Source organism: Hypanus sabinus, chromosome 12, assembly GCF_030144855.1.
Source record: "Hypanus sabinus isolate sHypSab1 chromosome 12, sHypSab1.hap1, whole genome shotgun sequence".
Classification (NCBI taxonomy): Eukaryota; Metazoa; Chordata; class Chondrichthyes; order Myliobatiformes; family Dasyatidae; genus Hypanus; species Hypanus sabinus.
In genome coordinates this window covers 75752261-75771076 of record NC_082717.1, presented here as the reverse complement: position 1 = coordinate 75771076, position 18816 = coordinate 75752261, and the positions used below count along the sequence as shown (strand labels likewise).

General features: G+C 40.6%; 1 protein-coding gene across 10 annotated transcripts in view; it reads left to right on the top strand.

Moving 5' to 3' along the window:
• LOC132403025 (1-phosphatidylinositol 4,5-bisphosphate phosphodiesterase beta-1) overlaps positions 1-18816 on the top strand; it is a 1013243-nt gene that overhangs the window by 603260 nt on the left and 391167 nt on the right. For all 10 annotated transcript variants that reach the window (XR_009515160.1, XR_009515161.1, XR_009515162.1 and 7 more), the window contains one exon: positions 15308-15448. Coding sequence is in view for 7 of the 10 variants with exons in the window: in XM_059986239.1 (XP_059842222.1) it covers positions 15308-15448 (141 nt within the window). In the remaining 3 variants the exon portion in view is untranslated. The remainder of the gene's footprint in view (positions 1-15307; positions 15449-18816) is intronic.

The window sequence follows — 18816 nt, the reverse complement described above, 5'->3', positions numbered from 1 at the left end:
ACTGCATCTCCTTTGTCTACCCTGCTTGTAATTTCTTCAAAGGATTGCAGTAGGTTTGTCAGGCAGGTTTGTCCTTTCAGGAAACCATGCTTAATATCATCTTGTACACCTCTATCAAGTTCTCATCCTCCTTCACTCCAAGAAAGAAAACGTTAGCTCGCTCAACTTTTCCTCATGATACATACTTTCTAATCACAGCAGCATCCCAGTAAGTCTCCTCTGCCCCTCTGAAGCTTCTACATCCTTCCAATAATGAATATCTAGAATTAAACACAATATCCCAGGTGCAGTCTACCCCAGGGTATTGTAGAGCTGCAGCGTTACCTCAAGGCTGTTGCACTCAGTCCCTTGACTAATGAAAGCCAATACACCATATGCCTTCTTAACAACCTTATCAACTAGTGCAGCAACTTTGAGGGATTTATGGAGGTGGGACTCCAAGATCTCTCTGTTTCCTCCACAGTGTTTCTCACTTAACTCACTATCCCCTTTTCACAGTCCCTGTCCCATCTCCTTACACCCAGCTTCCCCCTCATCCCTACCCCCAACTTCCTCATCTTCTCTGCCCTATTCCTCTCTTTATCTCCTACTGCCTCTCCTCATCCTTCTCTCCACCCTATTTGTCCCAAATCTTTTTCTTTTGTATTAATCAGAAATAGTACTATTATATTATGTTTTACAATGTAATTACAATTGCAATTAACCTGCAGCTTTTAATAATCACATGATTAATTGTGTTTAATTTTCTTCATCACTCAACAGCCCTAAATATAACGCAATCATGTTAGAGAAGTTGATAATGTTGTCCATATTATTGTAATGTTTGAAAGGTAATAGTGAACAGTGCAACTACTAAAACTTCTAATTTTTGGATTTTTTGATAATAGAAGTAAAAATTGTGTTCTTTCTTCCATCATGTATTATCTCATATTTTTAATTTTACATTTTGAAAATTTTACTTTTTGAGTCTTGGCCAAATCACTAATGAATCTAAAAGCCATTGGAGACAAGTTGGGCATTCAATGTGGCAATGGGTATGGAGCCAGGCAGTGCGAAGGAGATCCTAGTGATGATACAGATATAAGATCGGAAACTCCTGGGATAATGTTTAACACTTTGACTGTGGGTGACTGGTTCAATTTCAGGTTGTTGCCAGGGAAGAAGAGTAAGAAAAAGAACTCACATGTGCAGTCTCAGGTCCTGTCATCTTAAACAGAATGGAAGCTACCCTATCCTATTTAAAACCTCACAACATGCACTATCATATAGATTTTCTGATTTACTAATACTCTTAAATAATAGATACTTCAGGTTTGCATTTTTTATTGTTGATTATTCAAACTGAAAGCCAACAATAGCAAAGCCTGGCAATAATTCACTTGAACTTTTCAAGTGCAGAGACAAAGCAGGATCACATGGAGCCAGCACGGGTATCTCAGGCACGCAATCATTTAAAATCCCTGCTTATGAATTCCACATCCTGATTCTTTCTCTTCCATTGTCATAGATTGTCATTTCTTCAACCTAGTCAGTCAACCCCAGATGTTCACAAACCCGCTTCAATTGCAAAGATTGAGTTTTTCAGTTCAAGGGGGAAGGTTTTGAGGACATTTCCTGAGCAAATACAACTTAGCCATAATATCGACTGTCCCTTTACACCCTCCCTGAATTGTAATTTCAGTAGTTGCTGTGCCAACCAAGAATCTGAACCCATTTACTTTTCAGGTTACTGAGAGGAAACTTCTCATTCATTGTCTCTGACTCTATCATGATATTATGCTGACCAATCACAACCAGGTTTACTATCACTGACATATGCCATTTAAGTTGTTTTGTGGCAGCAATACAGTGCGAGACATAAAAGTCGCTGAGCATGAATAGTGCTAAAGTGGAATAGTGAGGTACTGTTCATGCACAGTTCACAAATCTTACAGCAGAGGGGAAGAAGCTGTTGCTGAAGTGTTGAATGGATCTTCAGGCTCCTGTACCTCTTCCTTGATAGTGGTAATAGTATTAGTAATTGTAGTGCAATTACTTGAGTTGAGTATAATGTTCCACCCAAGGGGTTATTTCCTTAATGGAGAAGGGCTGTGTGTGACTCTGTTTAACATGGGGATGTTGATTCATGGGCAGCCACCACACGGTCCTTGACAGAGTGGGGTCAGGGTCCAGTGGCATAGAATGCAAGGCAACTGAGGACCTTCCTCTGCCTTCACTGCTGTTCTGATGTGTCATCTTCTTCTGCCAGCTCCACCTTTTGGATCTTTGTTGCATCGCTCTTTGTCTGGAAACAACCCCTTGACCTTCCCACCATTTGTGGCCACACCAGGAGTTAAGCTCCAGATGGCATCACTCTCCGGATCTCAGGAAACCACAAGTCTCTCCACCATGACAAGGTGATGATCCTTAGAGAAGATGGCAGGAATGATAAGATGGCATGTCCCCAGCAATGAGAGTCCTTAATGGTGGATGGGGCCTTCTTGAGGCACCACCTTTCGAAGGTGCCCTCAGTAGTGGGAGGGTTATGTCTGTGAGGAACAGGCAGAAGCTACAACCTTATGCAGCCTCTTACTATCTTAAACATGCAAACCTCCATACCAGGTTGTGATGTAACCAGTCAGAATATTCTTCTCCGTACTCCTGTAGAAATTTGCTATAGAGTCTCCTCAAACTCCCAACAAAATAGAGCCACTGGTGTGCCTTCTTTGTGATTGCATCAAAATGTTGGGCCCAGGATAGGTCCTCTGAGTTGCTGACGCTCATGAAGTTGAAGTTGCCCACCCTTTCCTCCACAGACCCCTCAATGAGGACCGGTGTGTGTTCTCCTGAAGTGCAACTTAATGGTTTTACCCTCTTAATGACATAAGCCACAAGGAAGGAGCTATTTCTAGGCCACATTTCTTCGCAGTAACATGTTGTCCTTTTTGCTGAAGTGTTCAGTACGGGATCCTGATCAAACCCACCTCTACATATTCAGCACATCGTTATAATGGGACAGAACGTACAGAGTCACCGAAACTTTCAGCTAACACTTCGGCATATATTTATCACTCCAGGACTAACCACTCTCTTGCTATTTCTTGTATTGCTTTTAGCCCACTTTCAGAATAGCAATTCCTTGACAAGGTTCTTTAAAATTGGTTAGACATCGTTGCTTAATCCATGACTGGACAACTATGGACAACCAGCTCTTCGACAAAGCAGTTCATCTTGTCAAACCAATCTCTGTCTAATGTATAAAAGCGATTACATTTAGCATAATTGATTTTTCCAAAAAAGGATTTGAGCACATTTTAATAATTTATGACCAAGCAGAGTGCCATTTTACAACCTTATCAGCCAGTGAGTTGCAAGTATGCAGGCGTATGATTTGGCTCACAGCAAGGAGTTTATTGTAAAACAAGCAGAGGGAGACTGAAGCTGCAAGTGCTGTTATGGTGCGGGGGAAGGAGCACAGCAGGTCAGGCAACATCTGTGGAGGCAGAGGGAGTATCAAAATTTCAGGTTAAGTCTCTCCACCAGGATGTGTTCTTTTATTCTTGTTAAACAAAGTCAGTTTACTCAGAAATTAGAGTCTGTTGAAGACTCGAGCAAACAGAAATTAACAGAGACAATACAGCAAGTTCATTCAAAAAAAAAGATAATTTCTTCAGAGAGATGTACAGAGCAGCGAATAGTTGGGAATAAATTTAGTGGGTGGAATACAATTCAGGCTTACATGGATTTACCATAACTAAAGAGAAGGTTCTTGGGAAACTGAAAGGTCTGAAGGTAGATAAGTAACCTGAATCAGATGGTGTACACCTTCAGGGTTTCTGAAAGAGGTGGCTGAAGAGATCGTGGAGGCATTGGTAATGATCTTTGAAGTATCACTAAATTCTGGAATGGTTCCAGAAGTTGGAAGATTGCAAATGTCACTCCACTGTTCAAGAAGGGGGAGATGCAGAAGAAAGGAAACTATAGACCGGTTAATCTGACCTCAGTGGTTGGGAAGATGTTGGAGTCAATTATCAAGGATGTGGTCTCAGGTTACTTGGAGGCACTGATAAAATAGGCCATTGTCAGCATGGTTTCCTCAAGGAAAAATATTGCCTGACAGATCTATTGGAATTCTTTGAAGAAATAACAAGCAGGATAGACAAAGGAGAATCAGTTGATTTTGTGTACTTGGACTTTCAGAAGGTGTTTGACAAGGTGTCATACATGGCTGCTTAACAAGCTATGAACCCATGGTATTACAGGAGATATTCTAGCATTGATGAAGCAGTGGCTGATCGGCAGGAGGCAAAGAGTGGGAATAAAAGAAGCCTTTTCTGACTGGCTGTCAGTACTAGTGGTGTTCCACAGGGGTCTGTGTTGGGACTGATTCTTTTTACGTTATATTGTTAGCGATTTGGGTGATGGCTTTGTTGCAAAGTTCGTAGATGATATGAAGATAGCTGGAGAGGCAGGAAATGGAGAGGTTATAGAAGGACTTAGACAGATTAGGAGAATGGGCAAAGAAGTAGCAGATGGGATACAGTGTTGTGAAGTGTATAGTCATGTACTTTGGTGGAAGAAATGAAAGGGGTGACTATTTTCTAAATGGAGAGAAAATACAGATATCAGAGGCACAAAGCGATTTGGGAGTCCTCATGCAGGATTCCCCAAAGGTTAATTTGCAGGTTGAGTCTGTGGTGAGGAAGGCAAATGCAATGTTAGCATTCATTTCAAGGGGACTAAAATATGAAAACAAGGAATCAGAATCAGGTTTATTATCACCGACATGTGCCGTGTAATTTATTAACTTAGCAGTAGCAGTTCAATGCAATACATAATACAGAAAAATATAAATAAATAAATTACAGTTTACATATATTGAATAGAATAAAAGTTATGCAGAAACAGAAATAATATAAATTTTAAAAGTGAGTTAGTGTTCAAGGGTTCAATGTCCATTTAGGAATTGGATTGCAGAGTGGAGGATCCTGTTCCTGAATCGCTGAGTGTGTGCCTTCAGGCTTCTGTACCTCCTACCCAATGGTAACAGTGAGAAAAGGACATGCCCAGGATGCTGGAGGTCCTTAATAATAAACACAGCCTTTCTGAGACACTGCTCCTTGAAGATGTAGGCTAGTACCCAGATGGAGCCATCCCTCTGCAGTAGCACCCACCCCCCATACCAGACTGTGATGCCACCTGTAAGAAAGCTCTTCACCATACATGTATAGAAGTTTTTGAGCATATTTCTTGACATATCAAATCTCTTTAAACTCCTAATGAAGTATAGCCACTGTCTTGCCTTCTTTATAACTGCATCAATATGTTGAGACCCAGTCAGGTCCTCAGAGATCTGACACCCAGGAACTTGAAGCTGCTCAGTCTCTTCACTTCTGATCCCTCTATGAGGATTGGTGTGTGTTCCTTCGTCTTATCCTTCCTGAAGTCCGCAATCAACTCTAGATACTTGTGTAAAGGGGGTTTCTTCTTTTTTTTCTTTGTTACTGTTGGGAAAGGGTTTCTTCATTTTGTTAACTAACAGGAATGCTAATTTACTGATAACGAGAATGGTATTCCTTTGTAAACCAAATCGGGATTAATGTTCTTTCTTCTGAGTCTGTAAGCTTTTGTTGACGGGCTTTTGGGCAGATCGGCGCGAGGGGGTCGAGAGAGAGGACGCAATGCTGTAAGCTGGGCGAGGATCGGACCCCAAAGGGGGGTCCGAGGCCGGGAGGTTCTCCAAGGAGGGGGGATGAAGCTAGATGTGCTTGGTTGACACTTGGAGGGTCCTGAGCTGTGAGTCGAGGAGTTCGGAGGGGATCGAATGGTGGCCAGAAGACTTCAGTAATTGAGCTCCAACGGTTGTGCACGAAGTGGTTTGGACTTTGATAAGTTTGGCGCCTTTTCTTTATCTTTTTTTCTCTTCATATATACTGTATCGTTATTAATCACTTAGTTATAGTAACCTTTATAAATTGTACTCATTTAATTGCATATGGTGTACTGTCTGTTTTTGGGCGAGGCGGGGACATCACACAGCATCCACACCAGCTGATTACCCAGTTTGGCGGGGCCAAAGGCTGCTCCCCCTAGACGAGAACGAGCTGAGCGAGCCTGAGGTGACCCAGGGGGTTACACTTGTAATCTTGAAACTTTATAAAGTACTGGTGAGGCTTCACTTGGAGTATTATGAGCAGTTTTGGGCCCTATCTTAGAAAGGATGTGCTGAAACTGGAGAGGGTTCAAAGAAGATTCACACGAATGATTCCAGGATTGAATGGATTGTCATATGAAGAGTGTTTGATGACTTTGGGCCTGTATTCACTAGAAATCAGAAGAATGAGGGGTGGCCTTATTGTAACCTATCAAATGGTGAAAGGCCTTGATATAGTGGACATGGAGAAGATGTTTCCTATGGTGGGAGAATCTAAGAGTAGAGGACACAGCCTCAGAATAGAGGGACATTCTTTTAGAATGGAGATTAGGAGTGATTCGTTTAATAAGAGAGATGAATTCTCTGCCACAGGAAGCTGTGGAAACCATGTTTTTATGTATATTTAAGGCAGAGGTTGATAGATTCTTGATTGGTCAGGGCACTGAGGAATATGGGGAGAAGGCAGGAGATTGGATCAGCCATGATGAAATGGCAGAGCAGACTCGATGAGCCACATGGTCTAGTTCTGCTCCTATATCTTAAGGCTTATGGTTTTATATTGCAACTGTGCAATATCAGGGGGCTGGAACTTAGGGAAAGGAAATCAAAGCTGTATGTTCATTGCATATAGCACTGGTGAATTCTAAACCACATTGGTGCTACAGGAGATATTACCTTTAATTCACTTCCATAATATTCCATGATTCCACCCCAGAGTCACCTTATTTGCTGCTGAAATTCTCATTCATGCCTTTGTATCCTCTGAATTTAGCTATTACCATTCATTCATAGCTAGAGTTACTCATTGTACTCTTTTTAAGTTTGAGTTACACCTCCAATCATTAGTTACCACATGCATTCTCTTTTCTCATGGTATACTCCAGAAATTTGGTTTATTAAAACCAATGGAACAGATTACAGATTCTGACACACTGTTAGCACCACTTACTGTGCTTAGCCGTAACGAACAGGGATGGAATGCTATAGGTCCTAAAAATCTGCTGCCTAGTTCCTAACAAGACCCAATCCTACATTAAGCTGATGCTGAATGTATTGATTTTATTTAATCATCAGCACAGTTTTTAAATTTCCGTCCTTCTTTCCCAGTGGCTTCAAGGTCTTAATCTAATATGTCTCTGTGCGTCATCCATTTTTTTTAACCCTGCAACATATTGACATTTCCCTAAACCTGGCTACTGCGTATATGTTTCATTACGTTTGCTTTAGTGTTTGCATAATTCATTGTGGGTTATATGTAAAATTGCGTGGTCGACATACATCATTATGCCACCACATCTTAAGTGCGCGCCTTTCCAAAGTATAACTTGATCTTCCACCTTATCCCCAGCTCTGTGTTTTATTTTAATTAGTTTTATCATTGGAGATACGTTACACTGGCCTCCAGCTCAAAGCACAATATTTGATCAGTGGACTTTTGGTCTGGGAGTTCCTCCCAAAATCTGTCTGCTGCTAACACCCTTTCCTCTTTGAAGTCCTTGAAACCTACCTCTCAAGATATGATAACTTGCCCTCATATATTCTTCAGTGTTTCATTGTCAATTAATGCTCTTGGATTATGTTGAAAGTATTATATAATTGAAATAATAGCACAGAATGTATTTTCAAACTCAAAGTAAATTTATTTTCAAAATACCCTATACTACCCATTCATTCATTTTCTTGCAGGCATTTACAGAGAAAAGAATAAACAAATAAACTCTTCTTGGGCTTAATAAAATCTAAACAAAACCTGATTGGATGAGGAATAACCAATTAGTAGGGATAAACTACAGGGGTATAAATACCATCGGACTAGATGGCAGAGTTTGTCATTGAAACAACGGTTAAAATTGATACTTGTACCTGGCTGGAAGCCATAAAAAGTATGTCATATACGCCAGGACTGTATCAGATCCTTTTTCAAATACATTAAAATTGACATAAAACTACACATAAACAAAGACTCACAAACAACCAATGTTAAAGAAGACAAATTGTGCAATTTAAAAGAAAAACAAATAATACATGTGAACATGAATTGTAGAGTCCTTGAAAGTGAGTGTGTGTTGTGGACTCAGTTCAGAGTTGAGTTGAGTGAAGTTGTCCACACTGGTTCAGGAGTCTGATGGCTGAAGTGTAGTTAACTGTTCCTGAATCTGGTGGTGTGGGACCTCCTGTACCTCCTTTGCAATGGTAGTAGTAAGTAGAGAGCATAGCCTGATGGGGATCCTGGATGATGGATGCTGCTTTCCTGTGGCAGTGGTCCATGCAGATGTGCTCAATATTGGGATGCTCCTCTCCTGTGATGAACTGGGCTCTACCTGCCATGTCTTCGCCTGGGTGAATGATGAATAAGCACTGCTATTGGAGTTGGCTTGTGTTTTCAAGTGTTCTTTGTCTCTCAGATTGATTTAGTCAACAACCCAAATCTTACGATGTGGGCAATGAAAAGGGGAACGTTTTCACATTAGTTGCTTGTTTATTTTAAGCTGTACAAGAATCATGATTACCCTGCAATTCTCTTGTGTTTCTTGTCTGACATATGCTAACAATTTCATAAATATTTTATGCAAACTAGTGATCTGGCTTGGGTTGATTGACGAGCACAGCAGACTACCTTTCAATACGATATGAACGAGAGAAACAGTTAATCAATCCTTTTATACTGTATGTCACCAGTCTATGTGGATAGAGCTTTAGCCTTTTTAATTCCAGGAGCTCAATTTGTAATTCGCCTTCAGTTGGTGAATAGGAAGATTTATGGGTAGATAAGCTATGCATGATTTTGGCTTGTTGGTGTGATGGAAAAAGTGATGAGAGAACATTGTGCTCATTGTGGAGAAGATGATACGGAAGTGACAGACGGTTTGGAAGGATTAGAACCCGATACAAGTGGCTGATTTACATGGTGTTTCAAAATAAATAGGATTTCAACTAGTTTGAGGATAAATTACAGTTTAACTTTCAATTAATTATTGTAAAAGTGGCATTTGCTTGAGTATGGTCAGTAATCCGTTGCCCTTATTGAGAATCTCGGCTGCAGATGTCAACAATGAAAAGCAGCACTTCACGAGGGCTCTCTGCTCTGAATAACTTGTAATGTGATTGTAATGAATATGCAGCCGGTGCAACGTTGGTGGGAAATGAAGGAGTGGATGAGGTTTTGGACCAGTGCAGTGATTGGAAATGTGAGCAGCTGTTCTGTTTTTGAGGCTTTGGTCTCAGGATGCCCGTGTCAAAGTAACATATCATTGAGGATCGTTATGTGCAGTGGTAATTTGTCAATTAATATAAACAATTCCTAATACCTGCTACATAGAGTATGTTTGAACCATATAGATCGAGAATATATGGACTTCTGTACAGCACTGTAGAGTAGCCCAATTAATTAGTCTTCATTACCAACTGGGACTAATGCTCACAGCTAACTCACAGTTAATATTGTCTGGATTAGGTCTATTCAAGGCAGTGTTGTAAAATACACATTGTAGTACCATCCCAAACATTTTAGCAGCTATCTGCCCATAGAAAGGATTTGTGAGCAGGATGATTCTTGATGGTGATTCCTTCTCCTGTTAGAATCGCCTCTTTCTTTTTATTGGCCTACCTGTTGAAATTTTCTGCCCACAATTTGACTGGCACATTTCCTGCGATGCCATGATTACAGTCCCACAGAAAAAAATGCTTTACTGGCTCAAGAAACTTAATAGGTACAGGCGACGCAAGATTTCTTTCTTTCAATAATACTCGGCAGAGGGTCATGGATTGAGTTTTGATTATGATTCTTTTGATTGCCAACATATCTGTGACAGCAGATCTATGCAAGTCCCAGCAAAGTTTGTTTGCATTTAGGTGCATAAGGTGATCAGAAAAATGAAGCTGGGAAATTCTGTGAATCCTTGTTTTGTAGAAAGGAACTGATATACACTGACATCTGCTCTGGATACTGAAGAAATGCTTGTTCCTAATACATACTTATAGTCTCTTTAGTCTGATACTTTCAGGACCTCACTGGTCACTGCCAGAGCACAGAAAATCTGGACCACAGGAACTCCCCCCAATCATTATCAAGCAGAAGATTTGTTGAAGAACAGACACTTCCCACATCATGTGCATAACCCAAAGTTACCACAAGCAGGAAATGCTGCTGGCTGAAATCCCAAACATTCATTGGTAGTACAGATCTTACTTAATTTTAGGTCTCACTTTGATCTTAACTAGAGTTAATTGTTATTACAGATTCAAAATAGGCCAGACTAGAGATTCAACCTGCATTTACTTTGTTATTCCAAATGTCAGCAACAAGAACTAACCAAGTTTGTTTAATCCCATTTCCAGTACACAAGTGCAAAGCAGAACTAAATAATTGTTACTCCAGTTCTGATGTATTTACCATAAAACACAAGATAAAAATGCAGTAACTATAAATACATAAGATAACATATTGATTGTATATCAGTAAAGTGACTGTCAGCAAAGGAGTCTCTGTACAGGAAAGGAAGTGGTAAAGTGTTGGTGGTGGGGTCTGTGGAGTGAGTGGAAGGGGTGATCAGCCTTACTGCTTGGGGAAAGTAACTGTTTTTGACTCTGGTCATCCTGGCATGGATGCCACATAACCTCCTCCCTGATGGAAATGGGACTAACAGTCCATGAGCAGGAAGGGAGGGAACCTTCATGATGTTGCTGTCCTTTTCATGGCACCTTTCTGTATATATTTCCTTGATGGGAAGTAGTCTGGTTAGGCAGTTTTGGCTTCCAGTCGTACAGCCTTCCTGACCACTGCGGTGCAGCTTCTGTACCATGCGGTGATGCAGCTTGCTTGGATGCCCTCTACTGTGCATTTGTAGAAGGATGTGAGTATGGGTATGAACAGACCAGCTCTCTTCATCCTTCTTAGAAATTAGAGGTGTTGGCGAGCTTTCCTGATTGTGGAGGATGTGTTCTGGGACCAGGTGAGGTTTTGTGAGATGTGCGCGCCCAGCAGTTTGAAACTGCTGCGGTTTCTACTGCTGTGCCACTGGTGTACAGAGAGCTGTAGGTGTTGCAAATTCTCCTGAAGTCAATAGCCATTTCCTTTGTCTTGTTGACATTGAGGAAGAGGTTGTTTTTCTGACAGCAGGCCACTTCCTCTCTGTACGTGTTGTTGGCGATGAGCCCCACCACTGTCATGTCACCAGCGAACTTGACAATGTGATCGTTCAGGTGCTTTGCCATGCAATCGTGTGTGAGCAGAGTGTACAGCAGTGGGCACTGTGTTGAGGGTGATGGGGTGGGAGGAGCAGTTGTGCATCCTGACTATCTGGTTCGGAAGTGTAACACCCAGTTGCACAGTGGTGTATTTAGACCAAGGGGTAGGAGTTTGTTCACTGAGATCAATAGGACAACAATGTTGAATATCAAACTGAAATCCAGAAACACCATTCTGACATTCCTTCTTTTCTAGGTGTGTCAGAGCCAAGGTGCATAACAGATGCCATGACACGTTGGAGATATCCGTGAGCTGGTCTGTAATGAATGCCAACCTTAACAAATAATAGTAGGAAACTTCCGGGCAGAAACTGAGGAGAAAGAATGGGATTGTCCAAAATGCCTGGTTATCAGGTTTTGCTATTGCCCACAAACTGGCAATTGTCTCTAATTTGCGTTTAATTTCAAGGGAGAAATACAGCATATAGCTCTAATTCGTTGAACTATTTCTGCTTGTGTTTCGTCCTGATACATTTCTCTATAGGATCAGTGCAAAGATTTCAAGGATCTGATTTAATGCATAGATTCAATTAAATATCACAACTGGGCTACTGTGGAAGCGCAAGGACTGAAAAAGATGTTGTCAAGCAGTAAGATATTAATTTATGATGCTATTTACTCAGAGAAGCACGAAGTAGGATGTGGAGTGGAAGATTATATCGCCATTCTTCTCATTATCTTTCTGCTCCACACAACACTTCAATTTATAATTTTACACATGGCAAGACTTCATTGTCTATCGTGCCATCTCTCATGGATGCTCAGCTGACTTTATAGAATCCCCTTGACTTTTGTCCTTGGTGGTTTGGATTTGCGATGGCATATCTGAGGTAAATTTATCTCTCACAATTTATCAACACAGTCTTCACTTCGAGTCAGGATGCAAGAGATATGACCGGAGCTATTTGATAAGACCAGCATTGAAATTGGTAAAGTCTTGGCTTAATTGTCCCCTGCACATCTAGTTAGTCATTTTGCCTTAGCAATTATACATGATTATTTTATTCGTTGGTTAATATGCAGAGCTAACAAGTGACAGAATTAGAACTGAGTTTCAATCAAATTACAGAGGAAAATTGGACGGAGTTGTGAAGTATGGTATTTTATTTTGTGCCAGAGTGCATTTTAATTTTGAAACGCGGAAATAGCACTGAACGATAACCTCCATTCATTCAGTTCTTCAATGCAATAAAATATTGCAGTACATTGCATTGGAGTGTGGCCCAGTTCAGAACCCTTGATATCATAACAAATATGGACATCAATACAGTGCAGCCAGAGCATGGAAAGACAGACCAAAAGCTGACGTGGCACTTAAAGCTCTGGCTTCAATCCAGAAAGTGAAAGACACATGGAGTAACTTTGTGACTTCACAAGTGACACAGAAATGAAGAATGGTCCAGTGACAACGGGGTGGAAGTTGAGATGAAAGATGGCTCGAACAAAAGAAACCTTAAGAAGCAATCAAAGTAGAGATAGTTGCAGGCACAAGAGAATGCAGATACTAGAATCTGGAGAAAATGGAAAACTACTGGAGGTTCTCTTGGTCAGGCAGCATCCAATGAGGCAGAGGGATAGTCAAAGTTTCGGGTCGAAACTCTGCATCAGGACATAGATTGTTGCAATTAACTTTGGGAAATAGAATAATATATCTAATGCAGTGTATCATTCATGTGTTATGTGTCATGTATGATATCTACAGAAGTTGTTTGTCATCACCTTCTTCTGGTAGGTGTCTTTTCAAGATGCATGACCCCAGCCATTATCAATACTCTTCAGAGATCATATGGCCACCCATCACCTGCTCCCATGGCTTCACATGACCTTGACTGGGGTCTAAGCAGGTGCTACACCTTGCCCAAGGGTGACCTGCAGGCGAGTGGTGGGAAGGAGCACATTTCACCTCCTTTGGTAGAGAAGTATCTTCACCCCACTACCCCGAGTACAATGTAACATGTCACTTTATTACAGTACTTGAGAATTATTCATCATGTGTTAGATTGATATATGATTATAAGAAAGATGGTGATGAAGGATATGAAGTAAAATATATTCTGCATAACAAAGGCAATTATGTTGAAGGACTAACAGCAGACTGGATATAAGACTAGATGTGTATGAAGCCTTCTCTGGAGAAGTGATCTACTGGAATGGCTACTGTATGAGTTAGACATACCCCACAGTGAAGAAAGAGGGAACAAAAAAATTGAGTGAATTCATGATTGATCAAATTTGTAAATAATTAAGCATAGTAAACAGATTATATAGATTTACATGTGTAAATTATTATTTTTGATTGTATGGGTTTAGCTTTATTGAATGGGGCAGTAGCTTTATGTCTTTATACTGTATGTGTAACATGCCTCTAAGATCGGTTGTATTATGTATATAACTGTGTTGTTCAATTGAGTGTTCAGTGATTCATTAAGCTACAAAGATAGTAAATATTATGCATCTATTTGTGCTATTCATTAGCCTAATTGTACGAAAAACTTGTTCAGAGAGTTGTGAGTTCAAGTCCCAGTCCAAAGGCTTGGCGAGAATTACACAAGCAAGGTGGATTTTTCTGAATGAGTTCTCTCAGTGGAGGTGGCAGCCCTTTGAAGGAGAGGGTGGTCCTTCTCCCCAAATCCTGGACGAGATTTACACTCCACGTCAAGATCATAAAAAAACACAAAGTGATCACTGCACCACATTTCCTGCATTAAATATTCTTCAAAAGTTCTTAATTGCTATAAAATGCATTGGAAGGCTCTGAGTTGACTCTGAAGAGCACGACATAAATATCAGATTTTCTTCTTGTCTGGTTTACTGCCAGCTTCAAATTAATGCTTCCGATATTGGCACATCAAAGAATTTCTGTAAAGCATATCTGTTGCTTTAATGCAAGACACTAATTCAATATAAGATAATCAAAATCCCACCTCTACTCTAAGGAAATGAGGATGTTGTATTAATGTACTTCCTTCATGTCTTTGGGATGCCCAGTTGTACTTTACTGCTAATTAAATTCTTTTGAAGTGTGGTCACTCTCATCAGCAGTCAATTTCTTCATAGCAAGAATCTGCACAGCCATTATGAAATAATGGTCAAATAATCCATTTTTATTCCTGTTAGCTGAGTGGTAAATATTGGTTCGATAACAAGAAGTTTCCTTTTAATGATACCTACACAGTTTAAAAAAAAGTCCTAAGGAACTTCACAGAAACACTAAACAGGATATCCCAAAGGATTTACTGAGAAAAGCAGATGGCTGAAATATCTTTTTAGTAGAACAATGAACTGATACAAATGTGTTCATTGTGTCACAGAAGTCCTCTTTCTTTGCCACTTTAACCAGCTTTTAAGTTGGAGCCACAATGACACCAGAGAAGTTTCTTCATTCCTTTCATTCTGCACTTCTGATGTGGATTTAGAAAAGTTCGAACTATGTACTCAGCAGAAAAGTGTTCACAGTGGGTAGTTGCGTCATTCACAAAAGTCAGTCAGAGAATCAAGTTTTCACACGTGCTCTGTTGTGCTATGATTCGTACAGCTGGTGATTGTTCCTAGAGTGTTTGTGATCTCAGCGTAATGCTGGCGCACCCTTGGTGTAATTTTGATACTAGCTAGATTAGGGAGCTCGCACTAAAAGCAAATAACATTCTATTTCTCAGGGCTTCTGTCTTTAATCTTAAGCGATGACTAATTTCATACATCTAGAAAATTTTATCCATTTTTAATGTACTTCATAATGAAGGTATAAATGATTTTGATTGGTATAATATTGATTATATAAAATTATATTAAAGTTTATCAAATATATTTCTGTAGTTTACAATGAGGATTTAAGTGTTTTGATTGATATAATGTTGATCATAATACACACATGCATATGTTGAGCAGAGGAAATGCATTAAAAACCCATGTTCCGTTTTTGTTTGCTAGGACACCAAGCTCCGCGAGCTGTTGGATGTTGGAAATCAGGGAAGTCGTCTGGAGAGCCGGATGGTGACGGTGGTTTATGGCCCTGACTTGGTCAACATTTCATATCTCAATTTCATGGCCTTCCAGGAAGATGTGGCAAAGGTACCAGTATGAAAAGCAATGCAGTGTAAAGTTTGAGCTTAAAATTGCTCATTGGTAATTACTATCAAATGCACCAGGAATTAAGTGTAAAAGTTCCGTTGACATAGCATCCAAACAGATCATTCCAATACATAGTACGTCGAGGTATCACAATAGGGAAACAAATAACAGAAGTCCGAATGTAGTGTTGCATTTACAGAGGTGGACACTTTACTGCAAGACCATGAAGAAGCAGATGAGAGATCAAGCGTTCATCTTTAGCATACAAAGGGTGCATTGAGCAGCCTTACCCATCCTTTGGTATCCAATGCAGTCAGGCACATCTGAAAGAGCAGCTACAGAATTTTCAGGGAGGGTGCATCTTCTGTCTCGCAATTGCCAGCAAAGTAATCAACTGAAAACAAAGTAAAAGCCAACCCCCTTGCATCCTTCCTCTCAAATTCTTAAGTTCCCTTTCTTAAAGAACAAATACAGGCCAAAGGATTATTGCGTTTTTCCATGAGGATGGGAAAGAATGGAGTTTGGTCACCTGGGCTCATTGCATGTAATGGCCGCCCAGGGCCAGAATCAAACAAAGTGGTCCTCTGCTTCTGGGAAGCATCTTGAGAAGCCCAGCAAAGTCTCAGCAGTGGGCACACCTCACGAGCCAACCATCTTTGCTAATGTGGTGTATAAATTGGAGGTCATATTTTCCCTAAGGATTTTATCTTAAGACTACTGATGCAAGTTAAGAAAAAAAACACGACCATCTATACTTACTTAAAAACATGGTTTTCAGACAAAATCTTAGAGCAGATGAGAAAGATTTACAAGGACAGGTTTTAATTAGTGTTCAAAAGGAAGCAAGAGAGATGGAGTGGTATCAAAATTCAAACTAAATTAATTCTTGCCCCCCCCCCCCCCCCACCCATACCAGACAGTGATGTAGCCAGTCTGAATGCTCTGCACAGTGCATCTGTAGAGGTTTTCGAGTGTTTTAGGTGACAAACCAAATCTTCTTAAACTCCTAACGAAATATAGCTGCTGTTGTGCCTTCCTTATAGCTACTTTGATATGTTGTGTCCAGATTAGGTCCACAGAGATATTGACGCCCAGAAACTTGAAATTGCTCACTCTCTCCATTTCTGATCACTCTGTGAGGAATGGTTTGTGTTCCTTTGTTTTACCATTTCTGAAGTTCACAACCAGCTCTTTGGTCTTGTTGACATTGTGTGCAAGGTTGTTGCTGCGACACCACTCAACTAACTGGTATATATCGCTCCTGTTTGACCTTCCGTCCCCATCTGAGATTCTGCCAACAATGGATGTATCATCAGCAAATTAATAGATGGCATTTGAGCTATGCCTAGCCAGAGTCATGGGTGTAGAGAGAGTAGAGCAGTGGGCTAAGCACACATCCCTGAGGTGTGCCATGGTTGATTGTCAGAGACATGGAGATGTTATTTCCAGTCCACACAGATTGTGGCACAGGGAGATTGAAAATTTGGTTGAAAGGTGCCACAACAACCTCTCATTCAACATCAGCAAAACCAAATGTTATTTACTAAAGGAGGAAGAAATCATGGATCCATGAACCAGTCCTTTGATTTGGACAACGCCAATGGTATCATCAGCAAATATATATTTATTTATATATACACACACACACACACACACACACACACACACACACACACACACACACACACACACAAACACACACACACACACACACACACACACACACACACACACACACACACACACACACACGAATAAAGCAAGTAGTGCAGGCCGAGCACACATCCCTGTTCCCTGTGGTGCACCTGTGCGGAGATGGTGATTGTGGAGGAGATGGTGTTGATGGTCCAAACTGACTGGAGTCTGCAAGTGAGGAAATCGAGGATCCAGTTGCACAAGAAGTTATTAAGGCCTTAGTCTTGGAGGTTATTGATTAGTTTCATGGGGATTATAGTGTTTAATGCTGAGCTGTAGTCAATGGAAAGCAGTCTGGTATATGCAGCTTCACTCTCCAGATGTCCCAGAGCTGAGATGAAGAGCCAGTGAAATGGCATCTGGTGTTTACCTACTGTAACGGCAGGCAAATTGGAGTGGATGCAAGTCACTCCGTGGTTAGTTTCTGATATGCTTCATCATAGTCGATGTAAGTGTGATTGGACGATAGTCATTGAGACAGGTTACCATGATTTTCTTGGGCACTGGTATGATTGAAGTCTGCTTGAAGCAGGTGAGTAGCTCAGACTGCTGAAGCAAGAGTTTAAAGGTGTCAATAAACACTCCAGCCAGTTGATCCGCACAGGTCTTCAGTACAGATGGAGCAGAGGTGCTTAAAACTTGTCGGTGAGCAAGTGGTCAGAATTAGTCAAGCATTGATAGTTTAGAGTTGTACACTTGGCCCACTGACTGGTGGAATAATGTCAGTATTCCCAGAGCAATATATCAGGGGATAGCAGTAGCTGGAGACATTCATGGAGATAATTAGAGGTTGAGACCATGGGAAAAATGTGCCATTGCTTCACTGGGAGTAAAGATTAGGATACAATCAGCACAGTTGTAAAAGTCCTCAAGCTTATGAAAATTACAGAAGGAACATTGCAATAGTAGTGCAAGAACTGCAAGTATAATTTGTTATTTTGTTGAATTAGTATGAATAAATAAATATAGGACTGAGGTTTAAGCTAAATTTAAATGCATGACCACTACAGTGCTGCATTTCATGCAGCCCATTTGCCAATACTGTCAGTTCCCTGACTAAACTTTTCTGGTTCTCATTTTCTCTCACGCCACAGAGTCTGCCTCATTTTTTTTGAATATACAAAGCATTATCTTGCATCTATGGTATTTTTTGTCAATGTTGCACGGTCATAAGAATTTAATACACAAGAGCGACAACCGGTAGAGGCCATTTGGCCCCTTATCTGCTCTGCTGTTCTATATTCTCATGTCCAGTCTTTAACCTTTCTTGGACTATAACCCATAATTCATTTTATTCTTTCTAGAATCTATTGATCTTGCCTTGAGTATACTGAGCACCTGATCCTCCACAGCCATCCTTGGTGGAGAATTCACTGGCTTTGGGGTGAAAATATTCTCTTCAGTTGTCCTAAATTAATGATCCCTTATTTTGAGACTGAGATCCTGGTTCTAGGTGCCTCAACAGGGGGAGCATCACCCCAGCATTCCTCTTAAACCATATGAGAACTGTTTATGTTACAATTAGACCACCACTCATCATTCTCTACACAAGGGAGCCTAGATTCAGTCTGTTTAATCTCTACTCCCTTTGAACTCCCTCAACAGTAAGTGTATCCTTCTTTGGGTAGGAAGACCGGAACATGAATTTGTTCTTACAACCTGGTGTGTAACTC